This window comes from Acipenser ruthenus, chromosome 6, assembly GCF_902713425.1.
Source record: "Acipenser ruthenus chromosome 6, fAciRut3.2 maternal haplotype, whole genome shotgun sequence".
Taxonomy (NCBI): Eukaryota; Metazoa; Chordata; class Actinopteri; order Acipenseriformes; family Acipenseridae; genus Acipenser; species Acipenser ruthenus.
Genome location: NC_081194.1, coordinates 12765332 through 12783422, shown reverse-complemented (window position 1 = coordinate 12783422; position 18091 = coordinate 12765332). Strand labels below are relative to the sequence as shown.

The window sequence follows — 18091 nt, the reverse complement described above, 5'->3', positions numbered from 1 at the left end:
CGCAATGTCATCTACAACTTTTGTTAAATTTTTATTTTAAGAACACACTTCTTAAAAATGCAGCCCAACTTAAAATGTTCACTTAATCAAAAAAAAAAAATGTCATAAACGTTACATTTCGGGTTACAAAATTCAGTCAAACAAAAGACGGCACAGTAATCGATTTCTATTTCAAAATGCCACCGAATACACCCGCAACCAATAAACATATATATTTTTAAATATTAATAATATAATGTAACGACCTGCGCTAACTAAAGCCCCTTTCACAGTAGCATGATCTACGCGGGTCAGAACCTACACGGGCAGGACCCGGTGTCATGCAGGTCGGGTACGCGATTTCACACTGCTTTTGATAAAGCAGGGTTGACCTGGGTGACAGACACAAGTAAACAATGCGTGTCTCAATGCCCCAGAAGCAGCTTGTTACGGACGCTTCCATCCAAGCTTCTCTGGATTGAACCGTCTGACCAAATGTTGATTTAGAGAAAACGTGTCTTCATTCCTGCTGCAATCTGGCTCATAGTGTGTCTCAAGCAACAAAAATATGGCTAAACAAAATGAACAGCATCACTATAATATTCTACTCACAGTTCATTGTTGGATTTAATGTAACATCAAGTCTGTTCTGTTGCACACAACTCGGCTATCCTATTGTTGTCTTAAGATAAAAAAAAAAAAAATCCAAACAACCTCTTTTGAGACATATTTACTGCATGTTGACCGCACGTTACATAACACTGCAAGTAAAATGACTGTCTCCGCGTTCTTGTGTCATTAGTATAGTAAGCGCGCCTGACCAAACACTACATTCTGTGCTGGAAGAAATTCAAGCATGAATAAAAAAATAAAATCTTCTCTTTGAAAGTGTTTCCATATTGTCTAAGTTTAGGCATATAGGTTAATTTATTATGAATAAATAGCCTTTATTTCAAGAGATTTAAAAAGCATCTGACAAAGTTGCTGACTGTAGCTGTTTCTTACTTAGGCCTGGACCAAATCAAAACTTTGATCCACCCGCTAATCACAAATTTGTCAGAAGGTTATTCCTTCTACCCCAGAGGGAACCCGGCATTAATATTGGTTTGTAATTTGCGATTAGCGGGTGGGTCAAAGTTTTGATTTGGTCCAGGCCTTAGACATTGGAGAAATTGAGAAAAAGAAAATCGTATTGCTATCCATATATTAGCTTTGATTCAATGTACAGTAGGCTGCACATGGAACCTTATATATGAGACTGAAAGGCTCAGCTTTGCAGTAGGGTTTATAAATTATAGTAAAGAGATCTGTCAATATACAATATACTGTCATTTAAAGTGATCGCTTTCCCTTAGGATAAGGGTGTCATCCAAATTTGTATCATTTCCTGCATCAATATCTACAACCTTAACCATCCTGGCCTTGACTGAAAGCCATGTACAGCTGTAAATTGTAGCTATAAACTTAATGACTTTCTCAGATGAAAAAAAAAAATCAGCCTCTGAATAGTTCTGCAAAACAGTGGAGATTTGGCTGAATTACATCTTTTGATTTCAAAGTCTGCAGATATCTTTCCGTAGTCCCCAAAAAATCTAAACTAAATTAGGTAATGTTTATTAGGCCAGCTAGGACAAAGGTTACTGTAGCGATTGTGGGGTGGTCGCCCCTATAGGACAGTGTGGCTAAATCTCCAGCTTCTGTATAGTTCACTGAGGTATTCACAGCCTGCTGGTGATGTTCGTCAGATCCATAATTGGAGGAGGACTCCTTGATAATTGAGTCCCTGTGGTTTGCTTTCAGTTATGATTTGGGTGTCAATCTTGAGCAGAGCACTTGGGGATGGGTTCTTTCTATCTAATTATATAATAAGACTAGTTTTGCCTTTCAACAACAACAAAAAAAAATACTTGGGACTGCCTGGGCTAACCTTAGAAGAGTGGTACTCAAAGGATATCAAACAGCTATGGCCAAAAGTTTTGCTTTACCCTATAGAATTAACATATTTTACTTCATGAAGTCGACTGAAACCTGCTGAATAATGTTATGTTAACATATTGAATTATATACTGCTTTGTAGTTTACCGTATACCTAACTGAAAAAAATTGAAAAATTTAACATTTCGAAATCTAACATGAAATACTGTACTACTATTATGGCTTCTGGTAGACTTTTGCGATATTATTTTGTAGTTTCTTTGATTACATGATGTTAAAAACAAGATCTAAATTATGTTCATATATATACTGTATGTATATATATATATATATATATATATATATATATATATATATATATATATATATATATATATATATATATATAAATTTAATTATGTCTCAATCCTAAAATTCTAGGTGATGCAAAACTTGTGGCCATAGCTGTAGTGTTGTGTATGCTTTTGTACAATTTGATCGGTGTGTATTGTAATGTCATTTTATTTTACATTTTGGAAAAAGTAGTTAATTAATAAGAAAACAACATATTATACTGTACCCTCAACCTTATAAGAAACACACACATGTGCCTGTGGCCAAAGAACTGCCTTAGACCTTGCCTGCCTGGTCTGGTACTGATTAGCTACATTTCTAACAAGAATACTTAGGCATCAATAAAGTCAAAATAACTACATCTGGCTCCTCACCATTATATCCCTTTGAGTTACAACTCACAAAAGCACTGACAACAATGGTCCTTTCCACACTTAATTGTAGTCTAAAGGCTAGATGTACTATGATGCAAACACTTCTATTCAACATGCAATTTCAAAAGTAAATACGAAGCACAAAAATGTATTTTTAAAAGGCTGTCTAGAAGATTGTATATAATTATGACAACAATAGTTAGCACATGCCAAGTGACTGGCCAGTTCTTGAGGCTATAAATTAATAAGCAAATTATTCCAACATGTTTAATGCCTTTATAAACATAAATTAGTTGCACAATGATAGTCACTTAAATTACAGTACTAAAATGTAGGGATAATATTCTGTGCATAACTGTGCATTGTAATATTACGTTACTTCACCTTAAAGTAAACCCTATCAGTGCCAGTACAAGTTCCAAACTAGAAATATAATGTTATAAGTCTTGTAAGAAACACTTACTTACTGTTTGTACAAAGAGATGTGTTTAATTAAATCTGGTAGTGCCTATTTATTTTAACATTAACATCTTTGTGGGGAAAAATTACAAACATTACAATATGCCCACTATGCAAACTGAGATAGTCTCAGCTCATAAGAATAAAAATGATTCATATTTACATTAAATGTATGACATTATAATGCAACTACATGTTTAAATTGCTATATAATATACAGTATGTCTCTTTTTCAATCCCTCAACAACACCCACAGGACAGAAATGTCCAGTAATGATCAACAAAATGAGAATATGTTAAAAAAATGATGTAAAGCAGGTACATTCGTATCTCAGAGAAACTGGAGAGGAACTGAAAACTAAAACAAGGTAAAGGCAATCATCCAAATAAAGCCCTAACGGATAACGACACAGAACGTCTGTACAGCACTGAAACACTACGTTTAAAAAAACCCAACTGTACTGCTGAACCTGTCTTTAATATCAGCACCACAAGGGTATCCATGTATTATAAAAAATAATAGATGGGTCTCTTCAGTGAGTTACAGGAAAACAATTCCATCTCGGGTTTCTGTGATTTATGATGTCACAGAACCCTAGATGGAATTATTTTCCTGTAACTCACTGAAGCCCATCTACTATATATATAATTGCATTTACACATGTGGTTATGTACAGTAGGTACAATGTAATACATAACCATAATAATAAACACTTAAAAAACACATTGCAAAGTTTTACCAAACTCAAATTTTGAATTGACCCCAGTTTGTTCAAGTACACAGATTTCAAAAAACAAACCACATGTATATATTGATGTTTTTATATTAAACTATATAGTACTCACAGGCTTACCATCTGTACCAGGTCTTCCTGGGTCCCCTGGATCCCCAGGCCGCCCACACTCTCCCTGTAAAAAAGCAGTTCATCATTAGCATCCAACTAGCTTTAACCAGACCTCTTTCTGCACCCCTCAAGCAGATATTATTAAAATACAGTGTTCCATAAAAGTTGGCTGCAAGCCTAGCTAGGGTTTGAAATACAAAACATATTGTAATAATGAACCATGTCAGAAAGTAACTGAATGTTCATGCTAGAATGCTCATTGCTAAAATGGCTCATTTGAAGTCGGGATTATTAAGTCTAAAGACTTTGAAACTTTACTCAAACATTGAAGTATTTTTTTAAGAGAAATATGCTGAAAATATTAGTATATAACAAGAAAAAATGTAACTTTTTTTAATAAGGTTACATTAGATATTATTTATCACCATGGTGTGCATGAATAGATCAACAGAAGATTTAAGAATATTAAAAAAGTTACACCCAATGGATTTGGAAAGTATTGCATGGTCTTGATAAGGTAGCATATGGGTCAGGTTAATATGGTTTCGGTACAGCACCAAAGTTGTTATAAGGTTAGTTTTTACGTAATAATGATCCAAGTACAGTACTGTGCAAAAGTTTTAGGCAGGTGTTAAAAAATGCTGTAAAGCAAGAATGCTTTCAAAAATAGACATGTTAATAGATTATATTTATCAATTAACTAAATGCAAAGTGAGTGAACAGAAGAAAAATCTAAATCAAATCCATATTTGGTGTGACCACCCTTTGCCTTCAAAACAGCATCAATTCTTCTAGGTACACTTGCACAAAGTCAGGGGTTTTGTAGGCATATAGTCAGGTGTATGATTAAACAATTATACCAAACAGGTGCTAATGATCATCAATTCAATATGTAGGTTGAAACACAATCATTAACTGAAACAGAAACAGCTGTGTAGGAGGAATAAAACTGGGCGAGGAACAGCCAAACTCAGCTAACAAGGTGAGGTTGCTGAAGACAGTTTACTGTCAAAAGTCATACACCATGGCAAGACTGAGCACAGCAACAAGATACAAGGTAGTTATACTGCATCAGCAAGGTCTCTCCCAGGCAGAAATTTCAAGGCAGACAGGGGTTTCCAGATGTGCTGTCCAAGCTCTTTTGAAGAAGCACAAAGAAACGGGCAACGTTGAGGACCGTAGACGCAGTACTACCCTTAAAAAACCTTATATAAAAACAAATCCAGGAAAATGCTAGTCAACTGGTTGACCATGCATGTATTACCATAAGATATTTAAATGCATTTCGCATTTCATTTCTGGTAATTCTCATTATTTTGTTTTGTAATATCGATCAAATCTCAAAGGGTAATTTAGTCCTGGTTAAATAAATAAAATTACTGAATTCTACAGCAAGATTATAAGTGATTCCAGTTAAAAAAAAAAGTCCTGGCTGCATTTTATTAGTCAGGCTCAGATTTATTTCCAACATTTTGTGGATGATGTAGCAGGCGTTAGCCAAACCATCATTTCAAGAATAGTTTATCCATTCCTAACATGTAGTCATTACAAAATCTAAACTTTTTTTTTAATAGAGTAATAGATTACATTCATGTAGATTCTAAACTTAGGTAGATTATATTTTTATGAGAGGACCTCCAGCCTAATCACTTGATATACATCGTTTCACAAAAAGGTGTCAGGAAAATGAATGATAACACCTTAAAGAGTAAGTAGCGGGGTTCCAAAAAATATAGCGTTCTACGTCCCCACGTGTTGCTACGACTGTTTAAATACCGCGACTGTAATTTTTTCTTTTCCTTGCAAACATCCTGACAACTTTTTATACTTATAACTTTAAAGTCTGTTTCAAAGCTCTTTTCAAAATGTCCACTCTCGCACTGGGGTTTGAGATCTGTCCTCTAAATCACTGCAAATCAAAAGCAATTTAAAAAAAAAAAAAAATAATTAACAAGAAGTGCTCTGGGTTTTCTGTTCCATACCATATCATGGATCGTTAATGCTGTGTTACCTGTTTGACAATGTGGGCAATAATCAGTGCACCAGAGCGGCCATTTGGAAAACAGCCTTGAAATCCTGACACTATCAGTGCACTAGAGCTGACGTCAGGATGTTTGCAAGGAAAGAAAAAATACAGGTACGTTATTTAAACAGTTGTAGCAACATGTGGGGACGGGTAACGCTATATTTTTTGGAACCCCACTACTTACTCTTTAACTTAGATCAAAGGTGCGACTATCTTGATTAAGGAAGAAGCAAATGGTAAACAGGGCACTAGTTCAAGGAACAATGCAAATCTTAGGGCTATTGTAATTGATGCAGAGTTTACACGGCAAAATCAGTCGGGTTCGGAGGAATCACTGCTTCTGATCCTATGCACTTGAATCTAATTAAACTCCCAACCTGATCCCAACTCATTTACATGCAGAATACAATTTGAGAACTGATTCCTCCAAACAGGATGCTTGAATCTAAGACCCTATTCACACTTGCAATTTAAGGCGGCCTATGAATGGTAATTATTTCTACATCACACTACTTTAATTATAAAAATATTACATAAAAAAAGAATCTAGCAGGTTAACGTTCAGGTTGTTTCTGTCACATAATATACGAGCTGCAGTGCATTCATAATTCAGATTAATTTGTCATAATTACCTTTTCTTCTTGTTATTTAGTAACCAAGCAATAAATATAAGAAGTGCAGGATTGTGGATCTCAGTAATGATCAATAATGCAGCAATTTGGCATATTCAGCCACCATTGTTTAGTTTGCATGCAACGATATACATAGCTACAGAAGTGTGTGTATTTACATTAAAATGCCGATCATTTCTTCTATATAGATATATATATGTATACCATACAATTGCTACTGTGCTGCACTGAAAAAATATATATTAATAAGAAACATCTGCTACAAATCAAGGATTACTTTATATCCCGGTAGCTCTTCCGTTCTGCGTGCAGGCTATCGTTCGATAACATTTCTTTTTTAAAAAAAAAGCAATTCGCCACATTTTAGGCCTGCTTTTCAGTCACATATGTGAATGCACAAAAGCACCTTTAATCGCAAATGTGAACGGGGTTGTAGACCTGAATATGCGACGGCCCTGGTCCAGCACAGTAGTGTGAACTGGGTCTAACTGAATCTGAACGAGGTACATGAGCAGCCAGGGGAGGCACTAACAATGTGAGTCTACGGTTTAAATTGTTCTGTTGGAATATGTGATCATTTCTCAAAGATTGTTACCTCTAATTCACTCAGGGAAGTTGGGGTATACATTTATACATTTTCAAATTTAAATTTGTGCTTCTCATTAACCATTAATCAGTTTGACAATTTTGGATACAAAAGCGTCTGCTAACTGAGTGCCTACTATCAGCCCACTGTCAAAGTCTATCTACTGCTCTCTTTCCCACTGATTAAAAAAGTGGGGTACATGTCAGGGAGGTCACTACACTAACAAATAGATCAGTCATGTGAGGGATAGTCCATTTACACAAAAGTATATGCTACATGTTGCATGTATTTCTAATTTATTTTTTCAGTCCTTGTATTTCACATTGGCATTCTCATAATGGCACTGTGTTCTTAACTGCAGTTACCAATATTCCCTTTGGAAATAAAGGGCATTGTTCCATCTTTTAAGATCAAGGACGAAAGTGAACCCTGGAATTGACGGTAATTATTGTAGATATATTGCACTAGTGAAGTCAGATTGATTGTAATCACCATGTTTGCTTTACTTTATGAAGGAAGACATATCATGTATTTGGATTTTTCCTCAATGCATCACTTAAGACTTATTTCAGCAGTCAAAGCATGTCGCCAATCTGCCATTACATAGTAATAAAAAATAAATATTATCACTGGTGGATAAAATGAAATGTTAATTTATTACTGCATTAGTTACTGAACTTAATAAATGCAAAGATATGTTGATTGAATTTGTTCTTACAAAACAAATATTTTACTTCCCTTTTTTGTGTTAACATATCTCTACACATGTTCTGGGAGTTGCAAAATGAACTCATTTACATTAGATTCAAACATTATACTGTATTCCAGACCCAACAGAGAAGAAATGCCCTTTTGATCACATTTACAGGATATGTGAGATTGATCTTTTTCCCTGCCCACTGGCTTTCCTGTGCTGATAAATGTTCCTTAGTGATTTTAGACATCAAGCAGATCACTTTGGGAACAGACCTGGGTCACTTTGGATTAGTTTTCCATATGAATGGAGGGAGAAGGATGAGCAAGGACACTTGTAAGTTAATCATTTTTCTTTGGGAAGACGATGAAACCAATATTTTAATAAACAAGGTCTGATACAGTGATCAGAGCACATGTGGATGGTGCCGTAAGTATGGCAAACCAAATGGTCATTTAGAGATATCTCAAATTTAAATATTTCACGTTATCTCTAAATCAAGTACATAGATCTTTAAACAAACTGCAGATATCTAAATATTTTGCAGCTATCTAATTAAGGTCTCTTTGAAGATATCTAAAATAGATTTAGAGATATCTGCAAATTGTTTAAAGATATCTCAAATTGCTTTACAGATACACTGAAATTATTTTTAGATATCTCTAAATGTGAATTGTGTTGTCGGACAAGTTAGCATTTTGATATATCTTTAGTTAATTCATTATTGTTCATTTTAAGATATGCCAGAAAACCTTGCTACTTATTTAAAGGTATATAGAAATGTCTCCCTGTTCATTTTGTGATATCTGAATTTTATTTCAAGGTATCTCTAAACAACTTCCTGTTTATTTTATGATATCGCAACAGGAGGCCATTTAAAGATATCTCTAAATAAATAACCGATATCTCAAAATGCACAGCAAGTCATTGGGTGCGATAACTTATTGGTACATTTATCAAAAAGTAACCCTCATTAGGTCCCATTTTGAAGCAAGAGCAAAAGGAAAGGCAATTTGTAATTTGTAAACTGACCTTCAAACCTGGTAGCCCAGGTGGTCCTGGAGGGCATGTGCAAGGAGCTGAAGTTGGCTCAATATCAATATCACCAGGACCATTTAGACACTAAAACAGAAATAATTGTTTGTGTGTGTGTGTATATATATATATATATATATATATATATATATATATATATATATATATATATATATATATATATAACAGGGAAATGCATAGCAAATCTTAAATTATCACATTATTAACAGTAAAAAATAACTGTCTGTATAATATATCTCATAAAATACATATTTAATAATACAAATGTTATTTTCATCAGATTTCTAAAAGTACTTTACTCCTTTGTATTCCTATTTAAGTTTATTACTATAATAAAATAGGATCCCCTGATTTGGCAGGAAACAAAAATAGGAATAATCTTTCCAAAACTCACCAACTGTAGTCTGTTTATTGAGGTCCAAAATGAAAATACAAGGGACATTTACCTTGTAAATTAGTAGGATCACAAGCCGCAATACATACCTCACCATTCTGAAAACAGATTAAAAAAACATGCTAGTTTCCTATACAATCATTTTTAAAGTAGCTAACAAAGCAATTTAATAAGTCTTATCTGTCATGCATTTTATACACTTCATAGTTTTCAGATATGCAATAACATGACATCTAGCACTACTAAGTACAAAGAAAGTTCTCAATTTTCTTGCCTTGCTTTCCATGGAGTCTGCTACTGCTATACCTCCTTAGTAATTTCACTCTATTAGTGTCTTCTGGGCAGGGGCATCATTTGCTATGGGGCAGAGTCCCTGTCCACCTTGTCCACATCCCCAGAACTTGTACCATAAGACTTAGGCTCATGCTGTGCTGTGCCTTTTTTGGGTTTCAATTTGACTCTATTTCGATTTTAGATTCTTGTAATTTCTTTAAATTTCAGGTTTCTTGATCGGGGTGAATACTGCATTATTTAAATTATCAATAGTATTATACAGCATTGCAGTTTTCGCAGAATATAATTTAAACACCAAAAAAAGTGTGCAGGCAAATTGTACTAGTTTTAGCATGGTACAGGAATGCATAGCTGCTGTATAAACTCATCACTGTCTTTTTCACAGTGGATCGGTAGACAGTGATATTAAGGTGGTACACTACAGTATTAGATACATTCTGGCTGGCATTTACTGACTGAATAACTGTTTTCAGATGTTATGTTGCTTACATATACATTTATATGGAAAGAAATGATTAGGCAATGTTATACATGAAAATCAATGGATTTATTTTTCTAAAACATTTTTGCCATATGCAAATGTTGGTATTAGTTTGGCAAATGAAAGGATATTTTTGTGCATGAAAAGGGTCAAAACATACCTGCGTACAGCTACTGGGGAGGAGAGATTGAGCAATCTTTTGATTATTGTGAGCCAACCCGACAAAATAAAAACATTAGACTTACAGGCTGGTGTTGACAAATTGTGCGCGGTACACTTAACTCACACACTCAAAAACACAAAATTCTACCAACTTTCTCATCTTTGACATTTATTATATTAATATAAAGAAAAAAATGCTGAGAATACAAAAATTCAAAACTTATTTACAAAAATATATGCCTTTTGGACGAGGCAGGAGACCTCCATAGTGATTGTAATTAAGAAAAGTTCCTGGCAGAGATAGAGAGGTGAAGGGAAAGGAATGAATCAAACGCGAGAGAGGGTGAGTTACATGGGTATTTATACATTTTGATAGGTTACAATTAGATGACATAATGTGTAGGGGCTGTCCTTCCTCCTGAACTTCAGTTTATTAAACTTCATTAAACAGGATATCTTTGGCAAATGTGGCAAATCATATTTTTAAAACCTTTTTTCCTCCCTTCAACAGAACTAATTTAACTAAATGACACGTTACTCCATCATTCACCTCATTTACAATTACTAACAACACCATTTATTTGTTTGTGCGCAATTTCAGTCTGTGCCACGTCACATGCAATTTACAACTCCTAACCCCATAAATCTAACCCCTACCCCTAAACCTAACCCTAAACCTAATTTTACTATCAAACTGTTACTATTATTTCAACACTGTTTGTTTTGCACCCTCTAGTGGCTACTACATCTGATGTTCACTGCCTGAACTGAAAGGTAATACGCAGTAATATTTTAACCTATATTTCATAAATTCATAATTTCTGTATTTTCCTCACTTTATTTTTCTTAAAATGACCTATTAAAACTTAACGACAAAAACTGTTGCAGAATTTTCTGTTTTTGAGTGCGTGAGTTAAGTGTACCGTAACCGACAAATTTGCCAAGATGAAAGCGAGACGCTACCCCCTTTATGTTAGTTTATTCGTGATTATCTGTGTAAACATGTTATTTAAAACATATTTCTGCTTTCGACATTCACAGGAATGTGGTGCTTATTGAGCTGTTTATGTTCATTGGTTTATATTTGATACAAACAGCCTGATTTTCAGAAGGGGCAAAGTTAAAAACAGGTCACAAAACACCTTTGTGACACCAGATAGGTGGCAAACTGTATTTTCAAAAAAGTCTGACAAGTCAGTTGCGCAGTGGCATTTCAGAATAGTTCATCCCCATCAGACAGTTCTAGATCTAACTCCAATAGAAGTTATGCGTAGATGCAGATTGTATATAGGCACTATAGTAGATCTGCTTAAAGGCCCCTACACACCAGACACGACGCCAAGAGTGACACGACAAAGCAACATGAAAAAATCAATAAAACCTATACTTTTCAATAGCGCCCTTCACACCAAAGACGACACGACAAGCGACGTCGCCGTGACACAAATTACAACGCGAGCGATGAAAAAAAACAACCTGGTCCTATTTTTGCGAATTCGTCGCGCAACAACTACACAACTGAGCAATCAGAGAACAGCTTCATGTCATGTGGTTTGAAATCAAGCTCTGTTTCACTTTCACTGATAATGGAGATCATACTTGCAAGATCTAATTTCCCTGACCTTTTTGACAAGAGTCAAAGCAATTATAAGAACACCGAAGCCAAAAATGTAATATGGGAGTCGATTTCTAATGATCTGGACGTGTCTGGTTTGTATAATTTCATACATGATTAAATGCATATTGCCTAATATATTGCCATTATCATCAGGCCTATAATAATAAGCTATTTTCTATTTATGTTTTATTTCCAGCTGTCGCGTAGTGTCTGTGATCCTGATGTCACAGATGCACTTTTCCATTGGGCAAGGGAGTATATAATATTTCCAACTGGGGATGTGGAACAAAATAAAATGCATATTTTATCAGTTGTCTGGCTTTCCAAACATACTAGGTGTAATAGATTGCACACATGTTGCAATATCCCCAGATTCAAGGAATTAAATTGCTTTCTGAAACAGAAAACATCATAATTCTTTAACTGTGCAGGTTTTATGTGCTGCTCAATGTATTATCACTGATGTAGTTGCCAAGTACCCTGGCTCATGCCACGACTCATTTATCATGGAGAACAATCCCTTGTTCAGAAAATTTGAACAGGGACTTTTAAGTGGAGGCTGGCTAATTTTAGAATATATTAAATACATAATTAACATATGACCATTTGAAAACATATCTGTAACAATTAATATTTAACATTTTAATTATGATTGTTCACAAATATACAGAAACATTCAGATATTGTGTATAAAGAATATTAATATTAATATTGCTTCAGAGAATATATTGTTATAATTAAATAAATTAAGGATTATTATTATTATTATTATTATTATTATTATTATTATTATTATTATTATTTATTTAGCAGACGGTTTTATCCAAAGCGACTTACAGAGAATAGGGTGTGAACTCAAGGAGGCTGTGTGGTCCAGTGGTTAAAGAAAGGGGCTTGTAACCAGGAGGTCCCCGGTTCAAATCCCACCTCAGCCACTGACTCATTGTGTGATCCTGAGCAAGTCTCTTTGTGCTCCGTCTTTCTAGTGAGACGTAATTGTAAGTGACTCTGCTGATGCATAGTTCACACACCCTAGTCTCTGTAAGTTGCCTTGGATAAAGGCGTCTGCTAAATAAACAAATAATAATAATAAATAATAACTCTGCATCACAACTGCTGTTCTGTGCTTTAGGTCCCAGAATCTTTTTTGGACTTCGTTTTTTGACCGTTTTATGGAAGAGGTTGCGTATATTTCTTCAGTTATATCCTTCTGTATTTTAAATTCAGCAGTGGCTCTGGACCTTTTGCAGAAAAGAACAATTTAATGTGCTAAAATCTCATTGAGCAAAAGCTAAACTTATTTATTTTTCCTTTCCTTTTTCACATTGTTGCGACGACATTTGCGCTTCCTCGTTGTTTTCCAGTTAAATGGAAGTCCAGACTATTGAAGTGTGACTAATTGGCTTGTTAAGGAACCAGAAAATCAATTGCCATTTCAATTGCAGAAATCACAAAAGGCTTTGCGAGTAGGAGAAATGAACCTGCTCCGATGAAAATAAAGATGTATAATTAGGTGTAAGCATTGCGACCTCTATTTTCTGTCTAAAAATGCGCCTTCTGAAAATCAGGCTGAAAGTGTCATTCTTTGTAGAAAGCAGATGAAATGCATCAAACTTAACTCTGGGTTGTAAGTATGTATGTATCAAATCTGGTGAGATGTGTTCGGATGGGTACTCTAAAGAGTTTTTTTCTTCATGATCTGAAATAAGAGTAGTCTAATGTCCCTAGCAGCTACTCTAAAATGATTGATATATATATATATATATATGTTGTACCGCTATGTGTTTACATTTACACTTAACTGTGATATCGGAAGCTGGCAGCAGAGCAATTAGGTTAGCGTTAAAACATCTACCCACTTTTAAAACACAAATGTTCAGTGAAAACAACGACCCTAACCTGACACACTTTATTACCATAAAATGAGACTTAGTGTAATCACATTTTCAAGTTTGTTATAAACCAGTGCCATGCTTTAAAAATGCTTGCATTGCACATTTTGTATAATTTATTTAAAAAATAAGAACGATGTTGACAAAGCACAGCAAACTATCTCGTTGTAAACTAGCCCAATTACTTCCTCTTTTTCTCATTCATGATGCTATTTGGGACAGAGACTCTTCAATGTTTACACAACTTTGCACCCCCCAGCATTTTTCTGAAATGACGCCCCTGCTTCTGGCTCCAACGCATGCTAGTCATTACAGGAAGCAGCTGGTTGGTTATTGACGAGAAAGAATGCCCTTAAGGAATGGGGACAATTTCACCCGGGAAATGTAAGCCAACCTGAAAGCATTTTTTGCAAACAGACGTTTCTTTAACCTGCTGTAGTTTTATATATCATGTTTTAAAATTAAAATACATGTTTGTTAAAACATGTGTTTCTTTCAAAATGGCACCTTTGAGACTTATACAGTAAATTGAGATGTCTGGCAGGGAAACTTTATGGAACATTGTTAGCTACAATTACCGGTACTTAACAAGTAAAATAATACTTAAGCAGATACTAGAGAACAAGTTGCAAATCATATTTGATTATGAGTACATCGGGTCTTGTTTAAAATGCTCTGGTTTCATTTTACTCCAGTACTGTGGTTTGCCATAAATATTTGCTCTTATCCAATGATTATACCTTTTAATGTACACATGGCATCTGTCGTGGTTTTTGTCCAAAATACTGTGTTAGAAATGAGTAATTTGTACTTACAATTCCAGGGATTTCACATGCAGTTTCACGATTATTTTGCTCTGGGTCACAGTAGATTCTTAACTTCTGCAGCTCAAACTGGAAACACATTATTGCAAAATCACTGCACATGGCAATATTAGGTACTGGAATTTATGAGAGTTTATGAGATAGGAGAAAAGCCCATCTGGACACAGTGTTAAACAGCAGCATTTAGATCTGCTGCATTTGGATCATTTAGACCCACAATCTTCTGTGGCCTGCAAATCAATGTAACAGTCACATGGGAACTACAAATCTGTTTTTTTCCCCTGGATCGATCCATGGTTTGTGTTAAGACTTCATACAGAATGTCCTGGGTTGTTTTTCCACCATTTTGGATCAAACTGTTCTATGGTATGCAGTTGGATTTGAGCATGTTTATCAGGCTAGCAGTTAATCCAAAATGGCAACCCATAAAAATGCAGCCTTGTGCTTGCTTACCCTCTGTTTTCTATACATCTTTGGTTAGGTGTTTCACACAAAATTACATTTCCTTTTCCACTGTTTAGGGCCTCTTTATAAGAAATGAAGAATGTATCTGTTTGGAAGTGATACACATACAGCTCTGGGCAAAAGTTTTGCATCACCCTAAAGAATTAAATCATTTTGCTTCATAAAGTTGAATGAAACCTGCCAAATAATGTTACGTTAGCATATTGAATTACATACCACTTTGTAGTCTTTCAAAAATCTAACATGAAATACTGTAGTACTATTATGGCTTCCGGTACACTTTTGCGATATCATTTTATAGTTTATTTTATTACATGATATTAAATGAAAGATCTAAATTACTTTCACATAGTTTTTATCATGTCTCAAACCTAAAATTCTAGGTGAGTCTTTTGGCCGTAGCTGTACATTAAAAATGATACTTGTCGAAATATTTGTCTTATATGGACTTCTGTGTTTTTTACAATCAGCTTATGAAATCTATTCATAATGAAACTTACCGGTACAGTTTCTTCTTTGCTGAAGTACTTTCCTATTTGTGTTTTCCCACTGATGTAGATACCAAGAACAGGACCCAGTTTCACAGTTTCAATCTGCTGGCCATCAACATACAATGTAGCCTCCTCCTGTGTTACAAGGAGGCGTAACTGATGCCAGTTTTCATCAAACAGTTTCTAGTAGAAAAAAAAATACATTTTGCAATATGATAGAATAGAAAGAAAAATTATTAAAACACCAATGCTCCTAATAGAGAGCTAGTCATTGTAAAGGGAGATCTTTAGATGCACTACTAGATACTATCCATTCCATATACACATATTAATAGCATAGTATACAAAAGCAGGCAAAAATACAGTTGCAATTAGTAAACCAAACCGGTTCCACAGAACTAGAAAGAGGTATTTCTTCTTGTGTCTAACAATTAGCAATTGTCACACTTCTCTGTTCAGGTACAATAATTCTTCAACAACTCCTGACGTAACACTTTAAAATAAAATTAATTCCAGCTGAATACCACAGGAATAGCACCTGTATATCTTATGCACTTCCTCTGTTCTGAAATATAGGAGTCTGTCGCATATCTGACTGCGGTTGGACCAGAGTAAGGGCGGATGTGTAAAAAGTCAGATAAATGAATCCTATTTTAAATATCATTACACACAGCTGTAACAATTACTATATGTCACACAATTATTGTTTTGAGATTCAGCTTTTATTAGGGAGCTCCCTTAAACCCCTTGCTTAGAAAGACACAGGGTATTAATGCTTGTGACAGAGTAGCCGTCTGCCATGTGGGTGCGTGCATTCACTGCTGAGTGACAGGCAGGAGATCGAGACAGAGGTTGAAGTTGATATGCCCCGCAGGCGAACATGATTTATTTACATATCAAGTCAACACACTGAACAGCTCATGTGACAACCAGCAATGGTAGCGCATGGAGCACATATAACGCAATGTACAAAAGCTTTGGTAGGATCTACAATCTCTGAACTAATCTCTGTTCAATAATAAAGTAACATTGCTGAAGAGCTTGATAATGGCGGATAAACGGTTAGGGTGGATTACTGTAATTCCTTTTTAATTCAGCCCTGTTAATTCGTCAAAACATTTAGTTCCCCCTTTCCCCTCTATCAGTTCCTAATAAATTCACTGTTTATTCTTCACTAATTCATACCCTCTTACTCACCCACCAGGGGATTTTGATTAGTGTTAATTCATTCATGGATGAATGCCTTATACGCGTGATCAGTATAACTTGTTACAAAGGAACATGGAATGAATACAGGTAATTAAAACCACATGAATTAACAGGGCTGAATTCAAAATGAATTACTTCAGAACTCAGAGGAAGTGCAAAAAGATATGTAGGTGTTATTCCTGTGGTATTCAGTCGGAATTCATTGTGAATTTGCGGCCGTTATTTTAAAATGTTACCGCTCCTGATGACAAGCACATCATCCAACATGAATCCAGTAAGTATTGGCATTAACCTCAGTAGGCCTATAAATTCTGCAGACCTTGAGAAGGCAGCCATCGAGGAAGGAAACAATATTGCTGTATGAACATTGTAAATAAGTTTTGCTACTTCTTTCAATTAGCAACTGAATAATATATTTAATGTCCTATACATTAGGTTCTTCAGCTTTGATGAGATATATGTATAATATATGTTGGTATAATCATTGGATTTTTTTCCATGATTTAAATACATGACTAGTAGCTGTACATAGTAATATGAGAGTTTTATGTAATTGTGGTATTTTTTTTTTGCTTTCCTACATTTCATGTTCTTGATTTTATTAAAATTAAGCAAAATAAAATATCTAATTAGAAGCATTCATTTCAATCAATGTATTTCATGTGTATTTTTAGATACTGTAGCAGACAAATAATCAGCAGGAAAAAAAAACGTGGAGACTAAATACATTTTTGCTTGGAAAAACATTACAAGTTGGGCATTCTTTTACCAAAGTATGGCATTGGACCATTTCAAGAAAAGAGCCCTTGCAGCCAGGACTGTAAATTATGTCATTTGTTGGCTTACAACCTGAAAGCTAGTTGGCTTCAAAAGGATAAGACATTTCTTTATGTTATTTTATATATTTCTGTTCTCTATGGAGTAAAAACTTGTTAAATTGGAAATGTATTAAATTGAACGATTAAATGGCTAGCGGGGAAACACATAAACTTGAACAATTATGACAACACACGATGCTTAAGTTAAAGAACACATTTTTGTACTGCATCATCATAGCCCAAGCAAAACATTTAGGGCTAGGATTTATATTTTAATGATATAATCTGTTTGTTTTATTACCCAACAAATTTTCTTTCAGTCTGTGAGTAAATATAACTGCCCCTGAAGTTACTGATTTCACTTCTCATTATTTCTTATATTGTATGTGCGCACAATTACTGTCCATACAGTATGTAGGAAAAAGGGAGGGATGTGATCTTACAGACAGTATTGGACACGATGGGAGTGACTGTTTAACATCACTTTACAATACCTCTCATTTCATATCTTTCAAATAAATAAC

The 18091-nt window shown here is 34.8% G+C and overlaps 1 protein-coding gene across 1 annotated transcript in view; it reads right to left on the bottom strand.

The window, feature by feature from the left end:
- Positions 1-18091, bottom strand: part of LOC117410412 (collagen alpha-1(XXI) chain) — an 86351-nt gene that overhangs the window by 47310 nt on the left and 20950 nt on the right. Inside the window, exons 6-9 of the mRNA XM_059025029.1 lie at positions 15550-15723; positions 14576-14653; positions 8896-8985; positions 3927-3989 (exon numbers count right to left, since the gene is read on the bottom strand). Coding sequence (XP_058881012.1) covers positions 3927-3989; positions 8896-8985; positions 14576-14653; positions 15550-15723 — 405 coding nt within the window. The remainder of the gene's footprint in view (positions 1-3926; positions 3990-8895; positions 8986-14575; positions 14654-15549; positions 15724-18091) is intronic.